Below are 24,591 nucleotides of genomic sequence, written 5' to 3' on the forward strand. Positions count from 1 at the left end.
TCCAACAGAGTCAACAGTTCTTTTTTAAAAGGTTCAGTGGGATCCCCACAAAGTTTAAGGTAAGTTTTATCATCAGATAGTAGATTTTCATTTAAATTGATATACAGTCCCGTGTCCATACATACTACCGAGCCGCCTTTATCGGCGGATCGGATTGTCAAATTTTTGTTTTTCTTTAATTTCTTTATGGCAGCAGCCTCCTTTTTATTCAAATTAGGACATTACTTTTGATTGTAGATTAACCAAATCTTTCATGATAAGGTCCTGGAACCAATCAAAAATTGCTGGTCTGGTCTGTATGGGGTAAAAATTTTGGTTTTTAGTGGAGAAGGTATGTGCAGTATTCACTTCATCACAAATAGATATCCCACTATTTTCAAGGAGACAGAGATCTCTAAAACAAATTTGTTCTGCTAACGTATGCATTAGTGGTAAATCAGGGTTTATAGAAAGTTGAGGTGGGTCCGATGGTTCATCAGCATTTTCCACAAAAAAATGTTTCTTAACTGTTAAAGTTCTCACAAATTTATTTATATCCAAAATTGTCCGATAAACATCAAAATGATGTGTAGGAGAGAAACCCAGTCCTTTCCACAGGACCAAGGTTTCTTCATCTGTAATGATTTGTGCAGAAATGTTAATGACTTGAAAATCCTCTTTTATTATTTTTCCATTTGTCCTTGTTACGCTCCGAAGCTCTTCTTCCTATGTTTTCTGCCACCGCGCCTTCCTCGTTTTTTGACTGTCTTCTCGCATTGCGATTCTTGTGAGTGTTCACATATTGCTGTTCTGAGTCCCCGCTAGTGTCCGTGGTATCTGAACAATCTGAATTTTCAGTAAACTCCTGGTCAGAAGAACTAAATTCACATGGAGCGATTCTCTGTCGTGACTTACTTGCGACATTGAATCGCTCTATTCCAGGATTCCGCAAAACCTGGCATTATCAGCTATCTCGGATATACTGATGAGATTTTCTAAATATTCTGTGGATTTGAGACATTACATTATTGAGGTGGTAGATTTTGTTTTAAAACACAATTATTTTATGTTTGGTAACAATTTTTATTTGCAGCGCACGGGTGCTTCAATGGGAGCAAAGTCATCACCAGCTCGGGCTAACCTTTTTGTTTTTTGGTGGGAGGAGCAGTTAATTTTTTCTGACACCAATCCATTTTCCACACGCCTCGCATGGTATGGGAGGTATGTAGACGATGTGGTCATCATTTGGTCGTCCAACCATCTGACCGTTGATGCATCCATGACATATATCAATAATAATCGGTTCAAACTTAAAGGGGTATTCCAGGCAAAAACTTTTTTATATATATATCAACTGGCTCCAGAAAGTTAAACAGATTTGTAAATTACTTCTATTAAAAAATCTTAACCCTTTCAGTACTTATGAGCTTCTGAAGTTAAGGTTGTTATTTTCTGTCTAAGTGCTCTCTGATGACACCTGTCTCAGGAAACGCCCAGTTTAGAAGAGGTTTGCTATATGGATTTGCTTCTAAACTGGGCGTTGCCCGAGACAGGTGTCATCAGAGAGGACTTAGACAGAAAAAAACAACCTTAACTTCAGAAGGTCATAAGTACTGAAAGGATTAAGATTTTTTAATAGAAGTAATTTACAAATCTGTTTAACTTTCTGAAGCCAGTTGATATATAAAAAAAAGTTTTGGCCTGGAATACCCTTTTAAGTCACAGGATGCCCTTGGTCCTAGTGGAGTTAAAAGGTCAAAAGATTAAAATATATAAACTAAGAAGACACTGTGAAGTACGGGGATATACTCGGAAGGCCTGGAGAAATATTTTTCTAAAAGATGTTTTTATGTACTTGATGTATTTCTAGGTGTATATTAATATATATATATATATATATATATATATATATATATATATATAAATATATATATGTCAAAGAAGAAAGCAGCACTCCTAAAGCGTGAGTAGCTGCCTCCAGCTAGGATCCGGGTCCAGGATCCTGCATACGTAGTTCCAAGGAAAATGCTGTGGCACTCAAGGTATGGTGAAAAAATGTAAACTATTTTCACATCCCAAATGTGCAAAGAGCAACGTTTCAATGGTCTCACACCATCATTATCAAGTGGCTTGATAATGATGGTGTGAGACCATTGAAACGCTGCTCTTTGCACATTTGGGATGAATAAATAGTTTTCATTTTTTCACCATACCTTTAGTGCCACAACATTTTCCTTGGAACTCTATATATATATATATATATATATATATATATATATATATATATATATATATATATATATATATCTATACACACAAATCAAAAAAATATGTTGCAGTCTCTTGTAATACCTTTTTTATTGGACTAACAGAATTTTGTAGAGACAAGCTTTCAGGATTCCTCAAAGGACTTGATAAATTATCAGGGAGGAATCCCAAAAGTTTGTCTCTACAAAATTCTGTTAGTCCAATAAAAAAGGTATTACAATCTGCATCACTGGACTAATATGGCTACTCACATTTACTATACAGATATACACATACCTGAAGATGGTTTAGAACCCTGTGATGTCACACATGCTTGTGATGATGTCACCGTAAGCTGTACAAGGAGGTGCGCGCCGGCTGCAGTCTCTTCAGTGTGTTTTGCATTCACAACCTGTGGTGCAAAGTGTTTGTTAGAGAGTTTCTATTTGCGATAGAGAATTCAAGATTTTGACCGTTCCTTATCTGAAGAGAGAACCACAAGGTAAGTCTCAGCCTCTTCTATTCATACATACACAGGGCTTTTTGTTTGACAGTTTTTTTTATTGCTGTTGCTTTTTTTTTTAGCAAAAAAAAAAACAAGAAATTAATTTCCAAAAGAAATAACAAAAGTTATATTCCTCATAGCATTGTGACAATACTTGCTTAGGCATTAAACATAATAAAACGCACAGATAGTATCATGACCAGAGCTTTTTCTTGCAAAACTGCTAAAATGCAATTATGCCCAAAAAAGCCCCCAAGAAAAAGAGTCCTAATTCATGAAGTTCTAAAAGATATAAGTCTCTGAGAAAGATTTGGTGGTGTAGTAAAAGAATAACAGAAAGATTAGGGCAGAAATATAATAGTATATAATAGAATTCTGTGTGTACTAACAACAGAAATACTCCGGGTACTCTGAAAGGGAAAATTTTCAAATCAACTAGTGGCAGAAAGTCATATAGGGGACGGATAGATCCCAATGAGGTGGGGTAGGTTCATTATTAGTAAATGTATATAGCAGGATAGCCCAATTGTATCTACAGTATGAAGTTCACATGGCCCAGTGACCATACAGCCAAGCCCTTATAATCCGCCATTACTAGGACAGATTCAGGGTTATCAGATATTACTATGACCGGAGAGGTTCAGGTTTATCAGATATTACTAGGACCGGACAGGTTCAGGGTTATCAGATATTACTAGGACCGGACAGGTTCAGGGTTATCAGATATTACTAGGACCGGACAGAATCAGGGTTGTCAGATATTACTAGGACCGGACAGGTTCAGGGTTATCAGATATTACTAGGACCGGACAGAATCAGGGTTATCAGATATTACTAGGACAGGACAGATTCAGGGTTTTCAGATATTACTAGGACCGGACAGGTTCAGGGTTATCAGATATTACTAGGACCGGACAGGTTCAGGGTTATCAGATATTACTAGGACCGGACAGGTTCAGGGTTATCAGATATTACTAGGACCGGACAGGTTCAGGGTTATCAGATATTACTAGGACCGGACAGGTTCAGGGTTATCAGATATTACTAGGACCAGACAGGTTCAGGGTTATCAGACATTGGTAACCTCAGGGAAGACGTCTCCATATAAAACACTTATAGAGAAGCGTCTTCTTCTGAGGCTGCCATGGTCTTAGTGTTATCTTGTGGTTCTGTGCTGGACATTTCTGCTCTGTATGAAGGATCTATTGTATAATGACAGGAATGATGACATGTTATCTAATGTGTTCACTTATTTCTCTCTCTCTAGCGTTTTCAGGCTCTGACCTGTGACCATGGCCTCTCCACAAGACCCATTGCTGAAGGAGGAGGAAGAAGCAATGGAGGACCATAGTGATATGGATGTAGAAAAGGGCGATATCCCTGAGAGGCAGAACCTGCCATCTCTAAGCGTGATGTCCACCGCACGTTCCATCATCACCGTAGTGATCCTCGCCTTTGTTAATTTGCTCATCTATGCAAATCGCTCCAGCGTGGCGGGGGTGCTGCCTTATATACAGAAAGCATATGACACCAATGCTAGTCTGTCCGGCTTATTGAATACATTGTTCATTGGAAGCTACGTGCTGGTCGCACCAATTGCCGGATATTTGGGCGACCACTGTAATAAGAAATATACTGTTTGCACAGGAGTCATCGTTTGGCTGAGCATGACACTTACCCTGTCATTCATCCCTGACGGGTATTTCCTGCTCTTCCTGCTGACGAGTGGACTGGTTGGAGCCGGAGAGGCGACTTTCTGCACCATCGCCCCCTCCATCATTGCAGACCTTTTTACAAGTGACCAGCGGACCCGCATGCTGAACGTGTTTTACTCCGTCATACCTGTAGGCTGCGGACTAGGATACATCATCGGGCCCAAAGTGACTGATGCAGCAAGGGGCGATTGGCACTGGGCGTTTCGGGTCACCCCTGGCCTGGGCCTCATAGCTGTGGCTTTGTTGATTTTGGTCGCAAAGGAGCTTCCAAGAACGACTACAAACGGGAAGAACAACAAATCCCAGAAGTTTGCCAAATGGGCGACAGATCTGAAAAAACTATTTAAAAATCGAAGCTTCATGTTAACCACCATGGGATCGACGGCTGTATCCTTCATAGTGGGAGCCATAGGTGTATGGGGTCCGTCATACCTGACCCACGCACGAACACTCCTACAAGAGAAGGACCCTTGCCGTGCTGAACCGTGTGACTATCACGACATCTTAATATTTGGTGTGGTTACAGTCGTTTCCGGCATTCTGGGAGTTGTAGCAGGGACGGAGATAAGTAAAAGATATCGCAAATCCAACCCACGGGCGGACCCGCTTGTGTGTGGATGCGCGATGATGCTCTCCGCCCCTTTTCTTCTCTGTGCATTGACTTTTGGCAACATCAGCCTCGTTGCCACCAACATCTTCATCTTCATCGGAGAGACGCTTCTGTCAGTAAATTTCACCCTCATATCTGACATTATACTAAAAGTAGTAACTCCGTGGAGGAGATCTTCAGCCCTGGCCGTGCAGATGACAATCTATCACCTCCTAGGTGACGCCGGCAGCCCGTACCTCATCGGCTTGATATCTGACACCTACGAACGAGGATATGCCAAATCCCCTCTTCTGAAATACCGCAGCCTGGAGTATGCCCTCATGACCTGCACCATAATGGCAGTCATCGGAGGGGCCTTCTTCATGGCCACGGCCCTATATATAGAGAGGGACGAAAAAGAAGCAGAGATGGAATCAGAACCTCCGTCATCCTCCTCCTCCTCACTGCTTCCTGACGATGAGGACCGCGCATCAGACTGAGGAAAAGTCATTGCTTACCTTTATCTCGTTTACTTCATTAAAAAAAATGAAGAAAAAAATAACTGCATTTGTTCTATGTTCCACTTTACCCCTTATTCTCTACCCAGGGGCGGACACAGACAGCAGAGGGCCCTTGTGCAAAGAATGTGCCTGTGCCCCCCCCCCCCCCCAAAACATCAATTGTTCAGCACCCCCCCTCCATGTGTCACTTACTCAGGTGGACCCCCATATGTCATTTGCTGTATAAGTTTCTAATTATTTATTAAGGCCTCCCATATGCCGCAGCTCATTCAAGCCCCCCACATTAGGTAGCATAGATTCCCAACATTAGGTAGCATAGATTCCCCACATTAGGTAGCATAGTTTCCTCACATTAGGTAGCATAGTTTCCCCACATCAGGTAGCATAGATTCCCTACATTAGGTAGCAGATTCCCCACATTAGGTAGCATAGTTTGCCCACATTAGGTAGCATAGTTTCCCCACATTAGGTAGCATAGTTTCCCCACAATAGGTAGCACAGATTCCCCACATTAGGTAACATAGTTTCCCCACATTAGGTAGCATAGTTTCCCCACATTAGGTAGCACAGATTCCCCACATTAGGTAACATAGTTTCCCCACATTAGGTAGCATAGTTTCCCCACATTAGGTAGCACAGATTCCCCACATCAGGTAACATAGTTTCCCCACATTAGGTAACATAGTTTCCCCACATTAGGTAGCATAGTTTGCCCACATTAGGTAGCACAGATTCCCCACATTAGGTAACATAGTTTCCCCACATTAGGTAGCATAGTTTCCCCACATTAGGTAGCACAGATTCCCCACATTAGGTAACATAGCTTTCCCACATTAGGTAGCATAGCTTCCCCACATTAGGTAGCATACTTTCCCCACATTAGGTAGCAGTTCCCCCACATTTGGTAGCACAGATTCCCCACATTAGGTAACATAGTTTCCCCACATTAGGTAGCATAGATTCCTCACATTAGGTAGCCATAGCCCCCCCAAACACACAGACAGACACAGACACACACAGAGACACACTTACCTGCCCTGCACAGCGCTTCTCCTCTCCGGCAGTGGCCTGACGAGTGACGTCACTGACGTCCTCCTGAGCGGGTCTGCAGAAGTACGTCACTTGTGTGACGTCCCTCATCAGACCCCGGTCGGCGGGAGGCAGACTCACAGTCTAAAGTGCCCGCTGCGCTATTATACCCCGGAGCTGCTTTAGAACAGTGAGCAGCGGCGGCGCCAACCCTACCATGAACCTATTAGGCACAAAAAAAAAAAGGGGGCAGCAAAATGCCGCCCCTGAAAAGTGCCACCTGGGACTTATGGTCCCACCGGGTCCCATGGTAGGGCCGACCAGAGGCGGCTCTAGACTTTGTGAGGCCTTAGGCGAAACTTGAACATGAGGCCCTGCTTTATTTTCTGCTGAAATTACATGGTGGTCCGGCTGTGAGATGGTTATACTGTGACATCACTGTGTATTATCCCTGTACTGTGACGTCACTGTGTATTATCTCTGTACTGTGCCATCACTGTGTATTATCCCTGTAATGTGACATCACTGTGTATATTATCCCTGTACTGTGACATCACTGTGTATTATCCCTGTACTGTGACATCACTGTGTATTATGCCTGTACTGTGACATCACTGTGTATTATCCCTGTACTGTGACATCACTGTGTATTATCCCTGTACTGTGACATCACTGTGTATATTATCCCTGTACTGTGACATCACTGTGTATATTATCACTGTACTGTGACATCACTGTGTGTATTATCCCTGTACTGTGACATCACTGTGTATATTATCCCTGTACTGTGACATCACTCTGTATATTATCCCTGTACTGTGACATCACTGTGTATTATTCCTGTACTGTGACATCACTGTGTATTATTCCTGTACTGTGACATCACTGTGTATTATTCCTGTACTGTGACATCACTGTGTATTATTCCTGTACTGTGACATCACTGTGTGTATTATCTCTGTACTGTCACATCACTGTGTATTATCCCTGTACTGTCACATCACTGTGTATTATCCCTGTACTGTGACATCACTGTGTATTATCCCTGTACTGTGACGTCACTGTGTATTATCCCTGTACTGTGACATCACTGTGTGTATTATCTCTGTACTGTGACATCACTGTGTGTATTATCTCTGTACTGTGACATCACTGTGTGTATTATCTCTGTACTGTGACATCACCGTGTGTATTATCCCTGTACTGTGACATCACTGTGTATTATCCCTGTACTGTGACATCACTGTGTATTATCCCTGTACTGTGACATCACTGTGTATATTATCCCCGTACTGTGACATCCCTGTGTATATTATCCCTGTACTGTGACATCACTGTGTGTATTATCCCTGTACTGTGACATCACTGTGTGTATTATCCCTGTACTGTGACATCACTGTGTATATTATCTCTGAACTATAACATCACTGTGTGTTATCTCTATACTGCAACATCACTGTTGATACTTACACTGCACTGTGACATCACTGTATATATTATGCCTGTATACCCTAATGTCACTGTACATATTTACCTTGCACTGCGAGTGACAATACAGGGTAAATATGCACAGTGACATCACAGTTCAGAGTTAATATAAACAGTAATGTCTCTGTACAGGGATAATAAACAGTTTTGCCACTACAGGGTTAATAAACGCAGTGTTGTCACAGTAGAGGGTAAATATACAGTGATGTCATTGTACCGGGAAAATATACACAGTGAAGTCAGCATTCAAGAATAATAAACTGTGATGTCACTACAGGGTTGTTATACACAGTGACATCAAATTACAGGATGAAGCACAGTGATGTCACAGTTTATTATGAAGCACAGTGATGTCACAGTTTATTATGAAGCACAGTGATGTCACAGTTTATGATGAAGCACAGTGATGTCACAGTTTATTATGAAGCACAGTGATGTCACAGTTTATTATGAAGCACGGTGATGTCACAGTTTATGATGAAGCACAGTGATGTCACAGTTTATGATGAAGCAGTGATGTCACAGTTTATGATGAAGCACAGTGATGTCACAGTTTATTATGAAGCACAGTGATGTCACAGTTTATGATGAAGCACAGTGATGTCACAGTTTATGATGAAGCACAGTGATGTCACAGTTTATTATGAAGCACAGTGATGTCACAGTTTATGATGAAGCAGTGATGTCACAGTTTATGATGAAGCACAGTGATGTCACAGTTTATTATGAAGCACAGTGATGTCACAGTTTATTATGAAGCACAGTGATGTCACAGTTTATTATGAAGCACAGTGATGTCACAGTTTATGATGAAGCACAGTGATGTCACAGTTTATTATGAAGCACAGTGATGTCACAGTTTATTATGAAGCACAGTGATGTCACAGTTTATGATGAAGCACAGTGATGTCACAGTTTATGATGAAGCACAGTGATGTCACAGTTTATGATGAAGCACAGTGATGTCACAGTTTATGATGAAGCACAATGATGTCACAGTTTATGATGAAGCACAGTGATGTCACAGTTTATGATGAAGCACAGTGATGTCACAGTTTATGATGAAGCACAGTGATGTCACAGTTTATGATGAAGCACAGTGATGTCACAGTTTATGATGAAGCACAGTGATGTCACAGTTTATGATGATGCCCAGTGATGTCACAGTTTATGATGAAGCACAGTGATGTCACAGTTTATTATGAAGCACAGTGATGTCACAGTTTATTATGAAGCACAGGGATGTCACAGTTTATTATAAAGCACAGTGATGTCACAGTTTATTATGAAGCACAGTGATGTCACAGTTTATTATGAAGCACAGTGATGTCACAGTTTATTATGAAGCACAGTGATGTCACAGAGACTACAGAATGTACAACTGTACGTATGATGAAGATGGCGGGATGCTATTGAAACGTCACACACACTGGGGGGATAAAACACTTTGTTTTTGCACCTTATCTGGGAGTGCCGCTGGATCTTTAGTTTTGTAGATAGATAGATAGATGATATATAGATAGATATAGATATGAGATAGATAGATGATAGATATGAGATAGATAGATAGATAGATAGATAGATGATAGATATGAGATAGATATATAGATAGATAGATAGATAGATAGATAGATAGATACATAGATAGATATGAGATATGAGATAGATAGATAGATAGATAGATAGATCAGTGTATCCCAACCAGGGGGCCTCTAGCTATTCCAAAACGACAACTCCCAGCATGTCTTTGGCTTTTTGAGCATACTGGGAGTTGTAGTTTTGCAACAGCTGGAGGCCCCCTGGTTGGGAAACACTGCTCTATCTATCTATCTATCTATCAATCATCTATCTATCCATCTATCTCCTATCTATCTATCTATATCCTATCTAACTATCATCTATCTATCTATATCATATCTATCATCTATCTATCATCTATTAATCTATCTTTCTATCTATCTCATATCTATCTATATATCATCTATCTATCTCTCATATCTATCTATCTTTCATCTATCTCTCATCTATCTTAGATAGATATGAGATAGATAAATAGAAAGATAGATAGATACATAAATAGATGGATATAGATAGATGGATAGATAGATATGAGATAGATATAGATATGAGATAGATAGATATGAGATAGATGGATAGATAGATATGAGATAGATGGATAGATAGATAGATATGAGATAGATAGATATGAGATAGATAGATATGAGATAGATAGATATGAGATAGATGGATAGATAGATATGAGGATAGATAGATATGAGATAGATAGATATGAGATAGATGGATAGATAGATATGAGGATAGATATGAGTAAGATAGATAGATGCATAAATAGATGGATATAGATAGATGGATGGATGGATGGATAGATAGATAGATAGGAGACAGATATATAATAGATTGATAGATAGATAGATAGATAGATCAGTGTTTCCCAACCTGGGGGCCTCAAGCTGTTGCAAAACTACAACTCCCAGTATGCTCATAAAGCCAAAGGAATGCTGGGAGTTGTAGTTTTGCAACAGCTGGAGGCCCCCTGGTTGGGAAACACTGACCTACCTCCCACGGTCTCCTACAACTTTCCCCCTCTCCCCCAAGCAAGTTACTTACTTTAAAAGGGCAGCATCAGCAGTGGGCACTGGGCAGGTAAGTCTTCCCTACTGGTGGTGTCCGGGCCTGTATACACACAGCGGGCCTGCTCCACAAGGTCCAGCAGCAGCATACAGGGGAGTGAGAGAGGGGGAGGAGCTTCCTGTCTGCTCTTCCCAGTCTGCATAGCGCGGCCCCTGCGTGGTGACAGGGCTGCAGGCTGAAGATTTATTTCAAAGAAGGATGCCGGAGTAGATGGCTGGGGGGGGCCTAATGCCCGCCTCTGGGGCCGGACCTGGAGAGGGCAGCGGGCCCCCTCTCACGCTGGGCCCCTGTGCAGCTGAACCGGCTGCACAGGCGATATGTCCGCCCCTGATTCAGCCACTATATGCTCTCCTCATACTGCTGCCAACTCCAGGCTGTGTCATTAAGCCATTATATGGTCTCCTCATGCTGCCACCAACTCCAGCCTGTGTCATTCAGCCACTATATGCTGCCACCAACTCCACACTGTCATTCAGGCACTTTATGGTCTCCTCATGCTGCCGCTAACTCCACGCTGTGTCATTCAGGCACGGTATTGGTCTCCCCATGCTGCCACCACCTCCACGCTGTGTCATTCAGCCACTATATGGTCTCCTCATGCTGCCGCCACCTCCAGGCTGTGTCATTCAGCCACTATATGTTCTCCTCATGCTGCCGCCACCTCCACGTTATGTCATTCAGCCACTATATGGTCTCCTCATGCTGCCACCACCTCCACGCTGTGTCATTCAGCCACTATATGGTCTGAACATGCTGCCGCCAACTCCAGGCTGTGTCGTTCAGCCACTATATGGTCTCCTCATGCTGCTGCCAACTCCACGCTGTGTCATTAAGCCACTATATGGACTCCTCATGTTGCCGCCACCTTCACGCTGTGCCATTCAGCCACTATATGGTCTCCTCATACTGATGCCACCTCCAGGCCCTGTCATTGTGCCGCTCTGTGACAGTGATTCTAATATCGACGCCTCTAATCTGCTTGTCATACTGAATAACAGTATTATTTCACTAACCTAGCACATACCCTATACGTGTTACAGCAAGGCAAAGTGTTCTACACCCCTATTGAGGCTCTCTGTAGGTCAGAAATAGCCGTTTTTAATAGCGATTAGCCGCGAATAAATTCGGACCAAAACTTATCTCTACTTATTAGCTGAGGCTTCTTTAAGTCTGGATGAAAAGTTTTCTTTAAGGAATTCATGCATTGACATATCGTATTTATCGGGGTATACCACGCACCGGCCTATAACACGCACCCTCATTTTACCAAGGATATTTGGGTAAAAAAAGTTTTTTACCCAAATATCCATGGTAAAATGAGGGTGCGTGTGTGCGCGTGTATACCCCGATACACCCCCAGGAAAGGCAGGGGGAGAGAGGCCGTCGCTGCCCGCATCTCTCCCCCTGCCTTTCCTGGGGTCTAGAGCCCTGCTGCCGGCCCTTCTCTCCCCCTGGCCAGGGGGAGAGAAGCGGCGCCGACAGCCAGGGGGAGAGAAGGGGCAGCGGCACCCATTGCCGGCGCCGCTGCCCCGTTGCCTCCCCCCATCCCCGGTGGCATAATTACCTGTTGCCGGGGTCGGGTCCGCGCTGCTGCAGGCCTCCGGCGTGCGTCCCCTGCGTCGTTGCTATGCACGGTGCGGCGCACTGACGTCATGCGCCGCGCCGTGCAGCGCATAGCAACGATGCAGGGGACGCACGCCGGAGGCCTGCAGCAGCGCGGACCCGACCCCGGCAACAGGTAATTATGCCACCAGGGATGGGGGGAGGCAACGGGGCAGCGGCGCCAGCAATGGGTACTGATAGTCAGGGGGACAGAACGGGCAGCGGCGCCGATAGCCAGAGGGAGAGAAGGGCCGGCAGCAGGGCTCTAGACCCCAGGTAAGGCAGGGGGAGAGAAGCGGGCAGGGACGGCCTCTCTCCCCCTGCTTTTCCTGGGGGTGTATCGGCGTATAACACGCACATAGACTTTAGGCTAAAAATTTTAGCCTAAAAAGTGCGTGTTATACGCCGATAAATATGGTATGTTTTACTTGTTCTGGCAGCAGTAAGAGATAGGATTATTGTGCATAGGTTTTTCATCACTCTATGTGATTGTGATATCAAGTCCACTGTATCTTTGTTTTTCAGACTTTCATGAGTCTTGTGAAATCATAAGTTTTTGCCTAAAAAACAGGGTATGTATGCCTGGCTTCACAAGGAATGATGACATGAGCCATGTGACAGTCATGCACAGGCGAGAGCAGCATGGATCCACACTCAGGCACTGGGACCTTATTTTAACTCTAGTTTGCAGCATTACAAACAAGACATGAGTAATCCTGAAATTACATCACTCAGGCAGCTGGCGGCCCCTGTGGCTGTAAAACATATTTTGATCTTTATGGTGTACAACTTGTCCATGCAAAGAAAGTAAGTAACACATGTATATACTGCCAGGAACCAGGTAACAGTATACGACGGCAAATAAAATTCTACTCCCATAATGTATACAAGTATTCTGACTCATAATTAGTGTTGAGCGGCATAGGCCATATTCGAATTCGCGAATATTCGCGAATATATGGACGAATATTCGTCATATATTCGCGAATATTCGCATATTCGTTATACCCTCGTTTTATTTTCGCATATGCGAATATTCGCGTATGCGAAAATTAACATATACGAAAAGTTGCATATACAAAATTAACGTATGCGAAAATTCGCATATGCGAACATTCGCATATGCGAAAATTCACATATGCGAATTTCCGCACGTCAGTCTTACACAGTAGTATTACAGCCTTCTTTACACCACATAAGCTGGAAGCAGAGAGGGATGATCACTGTGATGTGTACTGTGAAGAAAAAAAAAAAAAAAAAAAAAACGAATATTCGTAATTACGAATATATAGCGCTATATTCGCGAAATTCGCGAATTCGCGAATATGCGATATTCGCGAATAATATTCGAATTGCGAATATTCGCGAGCAACACTACTCATAATAAAGCTATTTCACATCGCCCTTGACTCAAACCAGGGGGATATATTATGTGAGCAAATCACAAGTTAGGTTATCATCTTTAGGGTTATTTAGATTGGAAAAAAGATGTCTTAGGTGCGATTTGATAATAATGTACAAATATATGAATGGACAATACAGAGATCTTTTAAGTGATCTTTTTATACCTAAGCCAGTAACCATTACAAGGGGCGTCCTCTGTATCTGGAGGAAAGAAGGTTTCTACACCAGCAAAGATGGGGATCTTTATTGTAAGAGTGGTGAGGCTATGGAACTCTCTGGCACATGATATTGTGATGATTCATTAAACAAATTAAGGGGGGGGGCTGGATGTATTTTTTGAAAAAAAAATATTACATTTTTTTGGATACTAGCTTTATGGGGGTAAAACATTAATTCACGGATTTATTCTGGCATAATCTAAATGCCACATGGGTAATTGACATCAGTCTCATAAGGGTAGGGTTATAGACTGAACTTGATGGACTTTTGTCTTCATTCAACATTATAAACTGTGTAAACTATGCAACATATTTCTATGTTGAATAATTGCTTGGTAATCTTAGTGACATTTTTCATTATAATATTTGCATAGATCAATCTCCTTAATGCATTTTGCAGGCATAACTTATTTAGGAAAGATAAAATTACATCCTTGCATTAAAGGAAACATTTCAGCACAGGATGTTGTGTTGCAGCATCTTTCCTTATGGCACAACAGATTTAGAGCAGAATTATGGTGACCTCACCGACAAATGATGTCAATTCCTATGATGAATTCAAGAAAGTATGTGCTGGTTCCAAGAACCTATGTACAGATCATATAAATGTGCTGACTTGCACTAGTTCATACTAAAAGATTACTATCCTGTGACTGAAGGTGTGACTAAACTAAATACAGACACAAGCAGGTAAAGGCAGGAAATAAAAGTTCTATCAAAACTGCTGTTTGCATACATAACACAGCCTTCACACCTACCATTAATATTATAACAAAGACAATGAGAAAAATGATTTGGGAATTAAAGGGTCAGGAATCCAAAGATCGATGAGAAAACCATAACAAAACCAGAAATGATAAATAAATGATTCCCATATCCAATAACCACAGGGCATATCTGATCAAACAGAGAAACTTTAGGCTTTATGAAGCAGCAAACTCAAAGCACTTTTATCTTCTCTGTACTCTCTTAGATCAGTCTTATTAGCATCATACAATAATTACAAGTATGATGATTATACTGAGGTCCCAGAGATACAGGTTCTTTTTGCATAGGTGTCACATACCTTTTACCTAACAATGAAATATAGTAAAATTGGATGTATTGAATGGCGCCTTCCCCAATAAACTGGATATGCCAAAGTAAAATGAACAATTGGCATTTCTTAGGTAAAATGCTACTTAGTTGTTTCGAACCCGGACCGGGTTCTTCAAATAGATAGACATTCAATTGCTGACGGGTCATAAGTGAAAAGTAAGTAAAAATAAAAAAATGACGTAAACTATATAATACAATTATAGCACTATATAATAAAACAGGGTATAAATAATACACATTCTAATATTTAAAATATTATTGTATAAAGACATTGTTATGGTGAGCGCTCCGGTCCGGTCCGGCACTGTGAGCGCTCACCTCCCCGCTCTCCCGGCCAGGCCGCGATTCGCATTGTGGGATGCGCCCGAATGCAAATTGCGACCTGCTTCTCACCTGCCTCTGCTCTGTCCTCTGGTTCCTGGCATGCGCCTCCACCTCCTAGGGTGCATGCGAGCGCCGGCTTCTTGAAATTTAAAGGGCCAGTGTACCAATGATTGGTGCCTGGTCCTTCTGCCAGGTTAAGTGAGCTCCGCCCCTTCCTCCCTGCCAGGTCTTCAATGCCCATTGCCTGAGATTAAGCGTACTTTTGTCTGTTTGCCTTGCCCGTGTTCCAGACCCTTCCGCTACATTTTTGACTACGCACCTTTGCCACCTGCCTTGACCTCCTTCTAAGTCCAACTACGCCTCTGCCTTATCCTTCTGTACCTCGCCTGCCCAGCTACCAGTGTGGTCGAGTCATATCGGGGGTAGCGACCTGGGTGTCGCCTGCCGCAGCAAACCAATTGTCACGATTCGGCTGGCTGGAGGTGGATCCTCTGTGCCAGAGAGGGATTGGCGTGGACCGTGTTGGTGGACCGGTTCTAAGTTGCTACTGGTATTCACCAGAGCCCGCCGCAAAGCGGGATGGTCTTGCAGCGGCGGTAGCAACCAGATCGTATCCACCAGCAACGGCTCAACCTCTCTGACTGCTGAAGATAAGCGCGGTACAAGGGAGTAGACAAGAGCAAGGTCGGACGTAGCAGAAGGTCAGGGCAGGCAGCAAGGATCGTAGTCAGGGGCAACGGCAGGAGGTCTGGTACACAGGCTAGGAACACACAAGGAAACGCTTTCACTGGCACAATGGCAACAAGATCCGGCGAGGGAGTGCAGGGGAAGTGAGGTATAAGTAGGGAGTGCACAGGTGAACATACTGATTAAGCCTGCTGCGCCAATCAGTGGCGCAGTGACCCTTTAAATTGCAGAGACCCGGCGCGCGCGCGCCCTAAGGAGCGGGGCCGCCGCGCCGGGACAAGACAGATGGGGAACGGGTCAGGTACGGGAGCCGGGATGCGCATCGCGAGCGGGCGCTTCCCGCATCGCGAATCGCATCCCGGCTGGGAGTGATATTGCAGCGCACCCGGTCAGCAGGTCTGACCGGGGCGCTGCGAATGAGAGGATGCTGCGAGCGCTCCGGGGAGGAGCGGGGACCCGGAGTGCTCGGCGTAACAGTACCCCCCCCCTTGGGTCTCCCCCTCTTCTTGGAGCCTGAGAACCTGAGGATAAGACTTTTGTCTAGGATGTTGTCCTCAGGTTCCCAGGATCTCTCCTCTGGGCCACAGTTCTCCCAATCCACCCAAAATTTTTTTTTACCTCTGACAGTTTTGGAGGCCAGAATCTCCTTCACAGAGAAGACGTCAGATGAACCGGAAACAGGAGTGGGAGAAACAACTTTGGGAGAGAAGCGGTTAATGAGTGGTTTAAGGAGAGAGACATGGAAGGCATTGGGAATACGGAGAGAAGGAGGAAGAAGGAGTTTGTAAGAGACAGGGTTAATCTGGCACAAGATTTTGAAAGGACCAATATAGCGTGGTCCCAGTTTGTAACTGGGGACACGAAAGCGGACATATTTAGCGGAGAGCCATACCTTGTCTCCGGGAGCAAAAATGGGGGGAGTTCTTCTTTTTTTTATCAGCAAATCTTTTCATCCGGGATGAAGCCTGTAAAAGAGAATTTTGGGTTTCTTTCCATATGGTGGAAAGATCACGAGTCACTTCATCCACAGCGGGCAAACCAGAGGGCAAGGGAGTAGGGAGGGGAGGAAGAGGGTGACGGCCGTACACCACGAAAAATGGGGATTTAGCAGAAGATTCGGAGACTCTGAAGTTGTATGAGAATTCGGCCCATGGTAGAAGATCTGCCCAGTCATCCTGGCGGGAGGAAACAAAATGCCGTAAATAGTCACCCAGGACCTGATTAATTCTTTCTACTTGCCCATTGGATTGGGGATGATAAGAAGAAGAGAAGTTTAATTTGATCTTGAGCTGTTTACAGAGGGCCCTCCAGAATTTAGACACGAATTGGACGCCTCTATCCGAGACGATATGCGTGGGCAAACCGTGAAGGCGAAAAATGTGTACAAAAAATTGCTTTGCCAACTGAGGCGCTGAAGGAAGACCAGGAAGAGGAATAAAATGTGCCTTCTTGGAAAATCGATCAACGACCACCCAAACCACTGTGTTGCCACGGGATGAGGGCAAGTCCGTAATAAAGTCCATACCAATCTGTGACCAAGGCTGTTCAGGAACAGGCAGAGGATGAAGGAGACCAGCAGGCTTCTGGCGAGGAGTCTTATCCCGGGCACAGACAGTACAGGCCCGCACGAAATCAACAACATCAGTCTCCAGAGTCGGCCACCAATAAAATCGAGAGATGAGTTGCAAGGATTTTTTGATGCCCGCATGGCCTGCGAGGTGGGAGGAGTGTCCCCATTTGAGAATCCCGAGACGCTGGCGTGGAGAAACGAAGGTCTTCCCTGGAGGAGTTTGCCTAATGGAAGCTGGAGAAGTGGAGATCAGACAGTCCGGAGGAATGATGTGTTGCAGAGAGACCTCTACTTCAGAGGCATCAGAAGAACGAGAGAGGGCATCGGCCCTAATGTTCTTGTCGGCAGGGCGAAAATGGATTTCAAAGTTAAAACGGGCAAAGAACAACGACCACCTAGCCTGGCGAGGGTTCAGTCGTTGGGCAGACTGGAGATAGGAGAGATTCTTGTGATCAGTGTATATGATAACTGGAAATTTTGATCCCTCCAGCAGGTGCCTCCATTCCTCAAGCGCCAATTTAATGGCCAGTAGTTCTCGATCACCAATGGAGTAGTTTCTCTCCGCCGGAGAGAAGGTCCTAGAAAAAAAACCACAAGTAACAGCATGCCCGGAAGAATTTTTTTGTAGAAGGACAGCTCCAGCTCCCACAGAGGAGGCATCTACCTCTAATAGAAAGGGTTTAGATGGGTCAGGTCTGGAGAGCACGGGAGCAGAAGAAAAGGCAGACTTGAGATGTTTAAATGCGTCTTCCGCTTGGGGAGACCAGGACTTAGGATTGGCATTTTTCTTGGTTAAAGCCACGATAGGGGCCACAATAGTGGAGAAGTGTGGAATGAACTGTCTGTAATAATTGGCGAACCCCAAAAAACGTTGGATAGCACGGAGTCCGGAGGGGCGTGGCCAATCTAAGACAGCAGAAAGTTTATCTGGGTCCATTTGTAGTCCCTGGCCAGAGACCAAGTATCCTAGGAAAGGAAGAGATTGACATTCAAAGAGACATTTCTCCATTTTGGCATAAAGTTGATTGTCCCGAAGTCTCTGAAGAACCATGCGGACATGCTGGCGGTGTTCTTCTAAGTTGGCAGAAAAAATCAGAATATCGTCCAGATAAACCACAACACAGGAATATAGGAGATCACGAAAAATTTCATTAACAAAGTCTTGGAAGACGGCAGGGGCGTTGCACAGGCCAAAGGGCATGACCAGATACTCAAAGTGTCCATCTCTGGTGTTAAATGCAGTCTTCCATTCGTCCCCCTCCCTGATGCGGATGAGATTATAAGCACCTCTTAAGTCCAGTTTGGTAAAGATGTGGGCGCCTTGTAGGCGATCAAAGAGTTCCGAGATAAGAGGTAAGGGGTAGCGGTTTTTTACCGTGATTTTATTAAGTCCGCGGTAATCAATGCAAGGGCGTAGGGAGCCATCTTTTTTGGACACAAAAAAAAATCCAGCTCCGGCAGGAGAGGAGGACTTGCGGATAAACCCCTTTTTTAAATTCTCCTGGATGTACTCCGACATGGCTAGAGTCTCTGGAGCAGACAGAGGATAGATTCTGCCCCGGGGTGGAGTAGTACCCGGGAGGAGGTCAATAGGACAATCATAAGGCCTGTGAGGAGGTAAAGTCTCTGCTTGCTTTTTGCAAAAAACATCAGCATAGTCCATATAAGCCTTAGGAAGACCGGATACCGGGGGAACCACAGGGTCACGACAGGGAGTACCGGGAACCGGTTTAAGACAGTCCCTGTGACAAGAAGTACCCCAGTTCTTGATTTCTCCTGTGGACCAATCAAGGGTTGGGGAATGGCGTTGAAGCCACAGTAATCCAAGAAGAATTTCTGAAGTGCAGTTGGAGAGGACCAAAAATTAAATTTTTTCGTGATGGGGTCCGATGCACATTAGGAGAGGTTCCGTGCGGTGACGCACGGTACAGTCCAATCTTTCATTGTTAACAGAATTGATGTAGAGGGGTCTGGCGAGACTGGTCACCGGGATGTTGAACCTGTTGATGAGAGAGGACAAAATAAAATTTCCTGCAGATCCGGAATCCAAGAAGGCCATAGCAGAGAAGGAGAAGGTAGAAGATATCCGCACAGGCACAGTAAGGCGTGGAGAAGCAGAGTTCACATCAAGAACTGTCTCACCTTTGTGCGGAGACAGCGTACGTCTTTCCAGGCGGGGAGGACGGATAGGACAATCCTTCAAGAAGTGTTCGGTACCGGCACAGTACAGGCAAAGATTCTCCATGCGGCGTCGTGTCCTCTCTTGAGGTGTCAAGCGAGACCGGTCAACTTGCATAGCCTCCACGGCGGGAGGCACAGGAACGGATTGCAGAGGACCAGAGGAGAGAGGAGCCGGGGAGAGAAACCGCCTTGTGCGAACAAAGTCCATATCCTGGCGGAGCTCCTGACGCCTTTCGGAAAAACGCATGTCAATGCGGGTGGCAAGATGAATAAGTTTATGCAGGTTAGCAGGAATTTCTCGTGCGGCCAGCACATCTTTAATGTTGCTGGATAGGCCTTTTTTAAAGGTCGCGCAGAGGGCCTCATTATTCCAGGATAATTCGGAGGCAAGAGTACGGAATTGGATGGCGTACTCGCCAACAGAAGAATTACCCTGGACCAGGTTCAGCAGGGCAGTCTCAGCAGAAGAGGCTCGGGCAGGTTCCTCAAAGACACTTTGAATCTCCGTGAAGAAGGAGTGTACAGAGGCAGTGACAGGGTCATTGCGGTCCCAGAGCGGTGTGGCCCATGACAGAGCTTTCCCAGACAGAAGGCTGACTACGAAAGCCACCTTAGACCTTTCAGTAGGAAACTGGTCCGACATCATCTCCAAGTGCAGGGAACATTGCGAAAGAAAGCCACGGCAAAACTTAGAGTCCCCATCAAATTTATCCGGCAAGGATAATCGTAGGCCGGAAGCGGCCACTCGCTGGGGAGGAGGTGCAGGAGCTGGCGGAGGAGATTGTTGCTGAAGCTGTGGTAATAGCTGCTGTAGCATCACGGTCAGTTGAGACAGCTGATGGCCTTGTTGCGTTATCTGTTGCGACTGCTGGGCGACCACCGTGGTGAGGTCGGCGACAACTGGCAGTGGGACTTCAGCGGGATCCATGGCCGGATCTACTGTCACGATTCGGCTGGCTGGAGGTGGATCCTCTGTGCCAGAGAGGGATTGGCGTGGACCGTGTTGGTGGACCGGTTCTAAGTTGCTACTGGTATTCACCAGAGCCCGCCGCAAAGCAGGATGGTCTTGCAGCGGTGGTAGCAACCAGGTCGTATCCACCAGCAACGGCTCAACCTCTCTGACTGCTGAAGATAAGCGCGGTACAAGGGAGTAGACAAGAGCAAGGTTGGACGTAGCAGAAGGTCAGGGCAGGCAGCAAGGATCGTAGTCAGGGGCAACGGCAGGAGGTCTGGAACACAGGCTAGGAACACACAAGGAAACACTTTCACTGGCACAATGGCAACAAGATCCGGCGAGGGAGTGCAGGGGAAGTGAGGTATAAGTAGGAAGTGCACAGGTGAACATACTGATTAAGCCTGCTGCGCCAATCAGTGGCGCAGTGGCCCTTTAAATTGCAGAGACCCGGCGCGCGCGGGGCTATTCACACTACTAAGATACATGCCATGATAAAATTTAGTAAATTAAATCCACCTGTGTTTTAAATTTTTTAGGAATCCAGATTTCGACTGGGTTGATGACTTTTTGGATATTGATAGGACATTTTGTTCTAGACGGCCTTTAACGGCCACTCTTGTGACAGGGCACAACGTGCTCCAATGTATATATATAAAGATGGTCACCTGTTCACACCTGGGTGGGTTCAGTGTGTTAGATAGTGAGGGCTCACAGACTCACTTATAGATCCATGTACAATAAATGAAACGCCACACAACCATTTTCATTGATCCTCAGTAGTTTTAGCAGAAATTTCTTGCATATATACAAAGTTCCAAAAACATTATTTTTTTTTTATTATTTTTTTTCGAATTCAAAAAGAAGTTTATTAAGGACCAATAGTAATACAAAAACATTAGAAACGTCATCCGCCAAGATATACATTTTCTGACAGGAAAGCATATGTAAGCAATTCTGCATGAGATGGCAGCAATACATTGACAATGAGGAGATACAAATAAAGGCAGCAAATAGGCATATGAGGAGTCCCGGGAGCTACGCCTCCCAGTCATCCCGTACGCAAGAAAGGGACGTGTAGCAGCCAATGCAAAAATGACAATAAGAAACATGAGAGCAAGTAAACCAGCATAATCAAGCCGGGTAAACAATAAATGATCAGTAGGCGGAATATGGGCAAGGAAAGACACTATAAGCCCGTAACATATCAACTAAATCAAACAAAAACAACACCGAGAAGGGAAGACTAAACAACACAAACCGAAGAAAAGAGAGACGGAGAGGATAAAAAAAGGAAAAGGGGGGACAAAGAAGGACACACTGGGGGAAAGAGGGAGGGGGAACCCGGGAAAGGGAGAGAAACTCCACCGTGGAGAGGGACCACCAGGGCCAGGGGCGTCCAACCAGTTCCCAAAAAGTGCGTCCTCAGGACCCCACCTCAGGGGGACAGGTTCAGTGCACCGCAGGCGGGGGAGTCCAAAAACGCAGACCACGGCATCCAGCGCAGCAAAAACCGCTCAGATTTGGATGCCGTCTCCGCCATGCACTCCTCCATCCCATCTATATAAATTACTTCACGGACCCAGTCTGAAATTGTCGGGGGTTGGGCAGATTTCCACTTTCTAGGTATGACCCTACGTGCCGCGGAGAGAAGAATACACACCAAGCCCGCCTTCATGGATTTGATCGAGCCCGGGAGCATCGACAGCAAAACAGCCTGTGGGGAACGGGGAACAGCAATGTCCGTCACCCTCTTAATGATCTCCAGAACCCCCGACCAAAATGGGAGAAGAAGGGGGCAGTCCAGCCAAACATGAGACATGGTCCCGGGAGAAGCGCCACATCTCCAGCATACATCTGAGATGGAGGGATAAAAGCGGTGCAACAATGCAGGTACACGATACCATCTAGACAACACTTTAAAGTTGGTCTCTTGTAATTTCACCGAGACCGAGGCACCATGACAAAGGGCATAAGCCTTGGTCCAATCCTGCCGGGCAAGAGTGCAGCACAACTCCCGAGACCATCCCCTCTGATGAGCCAAAGGTTTAGAACAGGTATGATCACGTAAGAGGGCATAGAGAACAGAGACCAAACGACCAGGGGGGTCAGTACTAAAACAGAGGGACTCAAAGGGGAGCGGGGATCTATGAAGGTCCAGTACCTGCTTCCAATTAGAGTAAAAATGGGCAAGTTGCATATATTGCCATAAGTGAATGGGAGCTGGGGAACCACCTGGAACTATCTCCGCCAATGATTTAATGGAGCCCGAGTGTAAAACGTGGGCGCAAACAAAGACCGTCCCCCTGACCTTACCCAGAAAGGGACCTGCTACCGCACCCGGGGTGAAATCGGGGTTATCACGAAGAGGCGGGAGGGGGCCGTTGGGGCGCAGGAGACCCATCTTGTCAAAAAAGCGATGGCACACCCGGAGCACAGACCGCGCCACAAACGGGAGGCTCGCCATTCGAGAGGATGTCCAATACGATACTCGCAGCCAGGGGAGCGAAGTGAGCGGGACAGGTGTCAAGAGGGTCTCCAAGCGCACCCAAAGTTTCCCCTTAGAGTGGTGGAACCAATTCAGTATTCTCGTGGCTACCGCGGACAGGTAATAGAGAAAGGGGTCGGGGAGAGCCAGACCCCCCTCAGACTTAGGACGCACCAGAGCACTCCGAGCCATACGATGGCCCACCGGACCCCACACATATTTAGTCCACATTCTTTCCAGGGCAGTGAAGAATGTGCGGGGGAGGAGGACAGGGATAGTTTGAAAGAGATAGAGAAGACGAGGCAAAAGATTCATTTTGATAATGTTGACCCTCCCAATCCAGGAAAAGTCACGTCTGTCCCATTTAGTCAGGTCAGAGGAGAAAGAGGAGAGCAAGGGGCTAAAGTTCAAGTCATATGTGCGGGTGAGATCGTTGGGGTATGCGATAATTAACATATGTGAATATTAGCATACACAAAATTAGCATACGCGCAAATTCACATATGCGAAAATTAACATATGCTCATTTTCGCATGTGCGAATTTGCGCACGCCAGTCTCACACAGTAGTATTACAGCCTTCTTTACACCACACAAGCTGGAAGCAGAGAGGGGTGATCACTGTGATGTGTACTGTGAAGAAAACAAAACAAAAACAAAAAAAAACGAATATTCGTAATTACGAATATATAGCGCTATATTCGCAAAATTCGCGAATATGTGATATTTGCGAATAATATTCGAATTGCGAATATTCGCGAGCAACACTACTGCCTAGTACCATTACGTATAGCTATAGGGGTAGACAGGGACCCGTTAATGCGTACCCTAGCCCGAGGACTTGTGTATAGTGTAAAAATGCGTTGTAGCATCATAGGGCCCAAACCCAAATTAGAAAGGACCCCTCACAGGAAGCCCCAAGCCACCCTGTCAAAAGCCTTCTCGGCATCCAGGGATAGTAAAATACAAGGAATGCGAGAGACCTGGGCATGATGTATCAAAGAGAAAGTCTTCAAGGTATTATCTCGAGCTTCTCTGGTAGGTACAAACCCCACCTGGTCCGGGTGGACGAGGGCCCCCAGCAAGGTGGACAAATGCTCCGCCAAGAGCTTTGCATACAGTTTAGCATCAACGTTTATGAGGGAGATCGGTCTATAACTCTGACAAAGGTTGGGGTCCTTGCCCTCTTTAGGGATGACCGTAATAAAGGCTTGTAGGAAAGATTGGGGGAAAGGAGAGGCATCTGAGACCGCATTAAAGGCCCCAAGGAGGCACGGAGACCACTCTGTAATAAGAAGTTTGTAAAACTTCGAGGTATAGCCATCGGGGCCAGGAGCTTTGCC

The 24,591-nt window shown here is 45.2% G+C and overlaps 1 protein-coding gene across 1 annotated transcript; it reads left to right on the top strand.

Annotated features, from left to right (window-relative positions):
- The first annotated feature begins 2,605 nt into the window (after positions 1 to 2,605).
- On the top strand, positions 2,606 to 5,537 carry LOC130357637 (protein spinster homolog 1-like). The gene is made up of 2 exons (XM_056560368.1): positions 2,606 to 2,728; positions 3,999 to 5,537. The coding sequence occupies exon 2, from the start codon at positions 4,024 to 4,026 to the stop codon at positions 5,533 to 5,535; it is 1,512 nt and encodes a 503-aa protein (XP_056416343.1). The 5' UTR covers positions 2,606 to 2,728; positions 3,999 to 4,023; the 3' UTR covers positions 5,536 to 5,537.
- The last annotated feature ends 19,054 nt before the right edge of the window (positions 5,538 to 24,591 follow it).

This window comes from Hyla sarda, chromosome 2 (assembly GCF_029499605.1).
Source record: "Hyla sarda isolate aHylSar1 chromosome 2, aHylSar1.hap1, whole genome shotgun sequence".
NCBI lineage: Eukaryota > Metazoa > Chordata > Amphibia > Anura > Hylidae > Hyla > Hyla sarda.

Coding starts and splice junctions, on each gene's coding strand:
- LOC130357637 (XM_056560368.1), top strand. CDS start 4,024: ATGGCCTCTCCACAAGACCCATTGCTGAAGGAGGAGGAAGAAGCAATG.